Source organism: Melanaphis sacchari, unplaced genomic scaffold, assembly GCF_002803265.2.
Source record: "Melanaphis sacchari strain LSU unplaced genomic scaffold, SCAv2.0 Contig11_pilon_pilon, whole genome shotgun sequence".
Lineage (NCBI taxonomy): Eukaryota > Metazoa > Arthropoda > Insecta > Hemiptera > Aphididae > Melanaphis > Melanaphis sacchari.
Window position 1 is genome coordinate 2,202,007 of NW_020270469.1, and position 6,474 is coordinate 2,208,480.

The window sequence follows — 6,474 nt, forward strand, 5'->3', positions numbered from 1 at the left end:
AGAATAATTCAATTTTGATAAATATTTTATTTATTTTACAAAAAGAGATAAAATTGCATATTGTGTAAATATTGTATATCGACACTAGCTAGGCTGTTTACTGAATTCTTAAAACAATTAACTTATTTAAATTTCTATAAGGTTCTAGTTTAATTGTTTATTTTTGTCTATTGAATAATTAGTACATCAATTTATAATAATTACATTAACATTTACTGAAACTTTTATGAATGTTAGATATTTTATCGTGGTGTAATACTGTATTGAAAGTGATCTAATCAAATAAATGTAATAAAATATTTTTTTTTTTTTTTTATAAATACTAAAAATTGATATCGATTAGGGGTTTGACAATAATTTGTTTCCAAAAACTCAAACTCTTACAAGTATAAAGAAAATAAATTAAGGTTTTTAGTTATATAATATTCATTACTAAATATATTTTTTTTTAAAACAAAACAAATTTTTGGTTAATTTCTTAATTATTAGTAAAAATGATTTTTAATTATTGCACTTAGCGGTATTAAATGTTATAAATATAATAATACACAGTGCACATGATACTTTATAAAAGTATTTATAAGTATTAAAAATAAATATTAAACTTATGATAACTAATTTTAGTAGGATTATTTTTTTTTTTTTGCAAAGATTATTTAAATAATACAATCGGATACAAAATAAATTGAAACAGTCTTTTAGCACATTTGACAAATTCATCATCAAATGATTTTTGTCTAACATTGTTGTCGATTACTTGCACTTTGGAACATGTTAAACACCCAACAGAAGATGCTTGTACAAATGGATTTTTGGCTGTTAATATACCAAATTTGTTACCAGACAACTGACCTGAAAACCATATATGATCATTTTCTCTTAAACTTTTTGTTGCATTATCCATTATGATGTCTTGACTATTGGTTAGCAGTGTCGTTATATCACCACTTTTGCCCCATACACCTTCATTACTCATTTTTATTTCTATTTCATATGTATAACGATTCCATTCAGATAAGTGACAAAGGTCAGATAGCTTTGAGCTCACATTACAACCGTAACTGTTAGAACATGTTGATAAGCGTTTACCCAGCAGACAAGTCAATGGATTCGATACAATCTTAAATAAAATATTTAAAATTAATAAAATTATAGTACTTATTTCCTATTTAACTTACTTTTGGAAAGAAGCTTAATATAGTTAAAATGGGATTGTAAACTGAAACAACCTTGGTGGATTTTATGTAACCATCCCATTGCACATTTAGACCAATTAATTGTGAACAATCAATGTCAGCCATTACAGTGATTTCTTGAGAATTTTTACCAATATCTTTGTTACAAAATTCTGAGAAATCGTTATAAGTTAAATGATGTTCAGCAGGTGGCTCAATCCATTGTTGTATACGCTCATAGTTGTTGAAAACACAAATTGTTGTGCCAATTAAAACTATAATAACCTATAAGAAATTACAGTTATTTAAAAAGTTAATAGTTTGAATATTAAGTCAAGTACCTGCAAATAAGTATAAAACGAATCTGTGCGAAAACCTTTACGTTTGAAATATTGCAAAACTATGTGTAAAATCCACATAAATATGAGAACAACGGGTAGTTGAATAATTTGATATATGGTCTCAAAGTCATTACCAATAGTGACAAATGGCAAGAAAATACCAGTAATCGGAAACAGTATAAACACACAGACTAGGGCTAATATACTACGAACCAGTCCATACCATGTAGACTCTATGAAAAAAATTATTAAAATTATTATTTGTTGATTCACTTGTTTAGTCTTAAATTCAATATTGCATACCTTGTGAAGCAACTAGAGCCATTTGCCACCATGAAAGTGTCATGCAATGTGGTATTAAGTCAGTGTAAATTCCTCTCCAATTATTACGTGCTGCCATTTTAACCATAATCGCTGGTAATATTAAGTAAAACAATGCTCTAAAATTGAGACAAAATTCAACACCATTTCCTAGAAAATAAATATATGTTGTTAATATAATATGGATGAATAAAACATATTTAACGAGTTAACTTACCAATGACATATGATGCAAATGTTGGTACATGTAAATCAAGAAATCTCCAGCCTTTACTTACTACTGTATCAGTTTCATATGGATATTTTGCTAGTACATTAACACAAAACGATAACAGTGCAATTAGATCTATGTTTTTGGTTTTGCCCAGTTTTGGGCCACTTAACTAAAACAAAAAAAAAAAAAAAATTAATTAAGTGTATTCTTAAATACAATAATATTATAACAAATTTATAATACTTAGTATAGTTACCGAAAAAGAATATAGCGTATAAAATGTTAAGCAAATTGATACAATGGTTAATTCAGATTGAAACATGGTGTCTGAATCAATTACAGTCTTCAAAAATAAATGAGCTCCTAATGATGCAAAAAAGAAAACATATGGTTTAAGAGTGTTCATTAAATGTTGATATTCCGCTTCTTGAGCACTGAGACATCCTCCACTGTATGTGATGAATAAATTTGACCATCGACGGAATCGTCCATAATCTCTTTTAGCACATAATGCACATACTGTGGCAACTACCATTGCAAGTAATGATCCATAAAATAAGATATAAGGAATCAACAAACAAATACCATCTAAGCCCAATATAAAGCAGAGAAGTGTTGTTATCAATGTTGGAGCGTGAAAATATGAGAAAGGATTTAATGGCAACTTGGAAAATCTTTTATTCAATCTTTCTTGAAGACAAAGATTATAATTGTGAATAATGTAAACAGGCTGGAGAAATAGATCACAAGTAGTAAATATGGCATTTTTGTTTTCTTCAATAGTAAGTATTTTTTGCACAAGAGGCATTTGTCCGCGTGAAAAATCTTTAGCAGCATTCACTAAAACATCTTCAGTAAGTTTCTCACCAGATTCATTTATTCTGGATTTCCAATCTAAAAAATACATAAAAATATACATATAGTGGAACCTTAATATCCAAACTAATTGCAACTACACCTAGTTAGATAGGTAAAAGTTTAGATACTAGGAATTTTTAATTTTTTTTTTTCATTTAATATGAAATATGTATGTATTTGTTATCACATATATTACATTAAATACTTTTGTATTAAGATATATACACTCTTGAAAACAAAAAAATGATTAGAAAAAAGAGCGCACAGTGAATTGTTTTAACTAGGTGTAACGGAAAATAATACAATATGTTTGTATTGATATGCCGAATACACATGTACGCTGTTTAAATAAACATAATACAGTGTATCAATTATCAAATTATAAGTAAATATATGTAATGTATTAATAATAAATGGCTGACATAAATGATAAAATCAATATAACCAGTCAATATGTATAGGATAAGTGTTTAGATATATCAATTAACGCATATTGACAGTCAAATAATAGAAAAGTTCATATATAATATTTTTTATTACCTTGTCGTGATGATTTTAAACATTTGTATTCTTTAGAGTTTGAATCTACTTTCATTATGTCTGAACTAATGGATTTTTTACTACATGCTTGATTTAATTCATCTTTCAATTGATCACTAGTTATAAAGTCCTCACCAGCTGACATCCTACAATAACAAAAATTATGTAATAAGCACATCATATAAAGAATAGTTATACTTAAAATTCTATATAACTGAATAAAGAGTACAATAAAAATGTAGCAAAAATTGAAAACATTTATGAAATTTGTGAATTTTCTATGGTATTTTGATTTATTGAATTATTTAAATTTAGTGTAGACTTAAAATTAAGTACTAGTTTACTTTATCTACATAATATAATATATTAATTATTATTAAGTAAGTATTTTATAATTATTAGTCATCTATTATAATTAATTAAATAACACATTTTTTTTTTTTTATCAATTAATAAAAATTTATGATTATACAGAAGCACTTAATATATCAGTCACTATGTTGTTATCATCTTACAAACATGCAAAATGGCAAGTTTGCATTTAGTAAAATTAATTTTAAGTTAGATTTAATAGAGTGAATTGACCTATTATTAAATCCAAAGAATATTATCTAAAATTTAGATTCTAAATGTCTATAATACTTCAATTTTTATAACAAAACTTTCAAACATAGATTACCGTTAAGCTGTATAATAAATTGATGAAATCTAATATCATAGTTAAAATAAAATTGGTTAAATTTGTTGATAGCAAATTTATTTAGTCATACATTTGTAAGATCGCAATAACACATGTGGAACTGACATTTTTCTAATGGATTATTAAATGAATTGTTATTTTAAAATTATAAATTATAAATAAATATTAATAATTTTATTCATAATAGAACAGTACCTATCAAAAATTTCATGAGCTGTTTTTTGAATGATTTTATCCTCTTGAGAAGTTTCCAAACAAACCTTAACATCCAACCAATTATGTTCAGTGATACCTAAACAAGTATTCAGTAAACAAATTGATGCAAATAAGTCACGAGTTTTAAAAAAAAATAATTTTGAAGTTATTTATATCTATTTATAAATAGTGGGGATGATTGATAAATTAATTATGAACAAACCTTTTCCTGTGTCTAAACATTCTTTTAAAAGTTCAGTTGCCTCTTTATGTCCTTGAGAAGAAGCCTTGATCAGCCAATAAACACCCAAGCTAGCATTTTCTTCTTGATCTTTTTCATCTTCTATTAGAAAAACAAAGTAATTTAAAAATTATAAATATTTAAAAAAAAGTTTTAATAATAATTTATTTTAACAGCAAAATTAAAATGCCTTATTTTTAAATGTTTTATAGTAAATAAGTATAAGGAACCATTCATAATTCATAAATTAACATAAACATAATAAATGTTTATTAGAAAATAGATTAGTTGTAACTATATGAATAAAATAAGAAGGGGTAAAATAATCAAGCAATAATAAATATGGTACTTTCAAGAAAGCAAAATACATTAAATATTGGATAACTTGTACTTATAAAAAATATAATATTTATGTTGATAAGATTTAATATAAAATTATGTAAATAATATATTATATTATTTATTTAATTTTACCTCTAAAAAGACAAATTATTGTACCTACAAAATATACTAGAAAATTAGGGTATTGTTGTATTTTTATTCCCATAAGTCATAAGTTATGATATATCTAAATTATTTATGTCTTACCGCAGTTCTCATTCAGCAACTGTTTTGCCAAATCAACTTGTGAATCAGGCCATCCATCTTCAGCCAAGAAACTTCCAAAACGATTGTAACGACTTTGAGTTCGGTCTGTAGAGGGTGAAAAATAAATTACCACAAGATTACATAACCATGCAACAAATGTATTAAATAATGATGAATCGTTACTCAGCAAGGTCCACTGTTTTCTTCGCGTCGACTTCTGCCCGATAATGGGATCCGCCATATTTTCAGCCAGTTTGACAAGCACAAATCTCGTGTAAATCAAAAAAAAAAAAAAAAAAAACGCACGATTAAACGACGAGAAGCTAACAATTAAGGAGCACGTGACATCTCGAGTTGATGCCGGTTGAGTGGCGAATGGCGTCAGTAAAAATAACTATAGAGTACCAATTATAAATGTCCGACGTCGAGAAATTAAGAGATCGTGTCTTGGTGTCTTCGTACCGAGGCTAAACAGTTTACATACACTCGGCGTCGAATCGCTGATCTTCGACCCCCAGGATCTCGAAAATAACCTTTTACGGCATTTAACGATTTAATGTAGAACGATAAAAATATATGTATATATTATAAATTATAAATTTAACACAAAACTGAATTCGAGATAGTAAGTTGATACCTTTGATAACTATAGTGTTAAGGGTATCTGTGACTGGGGGACAGAGTACCTCCTCGTTGATATCGTAGAAGTCGTAATCACATCCAGCTGTTCGTCCACGGCTAATTGATCGAAAACGACAATAGACTGAAAACTCCAATGATAATATTATACGCTTTTTGTACCAATTTTGGCACTACTACATGTTTATTAAAGTCATTATTCATTACTCATTTGCCGTTACTGTTGAACACAAAATAGACTTTTAAGCGACTAGGTACTTACATTATGCCGTTCTTAATTTCGTGTTATAGAACTCAGAAAACAATAATGATAAATTATGTTTTGTTATCTAAGTATAAGATTAAGTTTTTAATAATTCGAATGGCTAGTTGAAAATGTTTTTGATGTGCAATGGGTTACGAAATATTTTACTGTGTTAAAATTAAAAATTACATTTAAATGTGTGGATGAGTAACCAATTAAATACATTTCACACGATTTTTACAAATACTATACATATATAAAAAAAAAAAATATTGGTAAAATAAGAGCGTGCTAAAAAGTGCACATAACTGAAGCAACACAGAATAACAACAAAATTACTTATTTGTGAACCTGGAAGATGACGTATACAATCAAATTCAAAATGAATTAATAGGTACTACTCAGTAATAAATATATA

The 6,474-nt window shown here is 26.7% G+C and overlaps 1 protein-coding gene across 2 annotated transcripts; it reads right to left on the bottom strand.

Annotated features, from left to right (window-relative positions):
• Positions 1-615: 615 nt before the first annotated feature.
• Positions 616-5,789, bottom strand: LOC112604350 (wolframin). 2 transcript variants are annotated; one of them, XM_025353332.1, is made up of 12 exons: positions 5,579-5,789; positions 5,357-5,442; positions 5,174-5,278; positions 4,568-4,687; positions 4,345-4,441; positions 3,450-3,595; positions 2,308-2,945; positions 2,055-2,220; positions 1,820-1,987; positions 1,517-1,749; positions 1,179-1,460; positions 616-1,120 (listed from the first exon to the last, which is right to left on the bottom strand). In XM_025353332.1, exons 2-12 carry the CDS (start codon positions 5,412-5,414, stop codon positions 653-655), a joined length of 2,481 nt encoding a protein of 826 aa, XP_025209117.1. In that variant the 5' UTR covers positions 5,415-5,442; positions 5,579-5,789; the 3' UTR covers positions 616-652. The 2 variants fall into 2 exon arrangements, with proteins under 2 accessions (XP_025209117.1, XP_025209116.1); XM_025353331.1 differs by having other exon boundaries at positions 5,357-5,789.
• Positions 5,790-6,474: the final 685 nt, after the last annotated feature.

Coding starts and splice junctions, on each gene's coding strand:
- LOC112604350 (XM_025353332.1), bottom strand. CDS start 5,414: ATGGCGGATCCCATTATCGGGCAGAAGTCGACGCGAAGAAAACAGTGG. Junction 3,596..4,344: donor GCTCATGAAATTTTTGATAG/GTACTGTTCTAT, acceptor TTGTTATTGTAG/GATGTCAGCTGGTGAGGACT. Junction 1,988..2,054: donor ATTTGCATCATATGTCATTG/GTAAGTTAACTC, acceptor TTTATTTTCTAG/GAAATGGTGTTGAATTTTGT.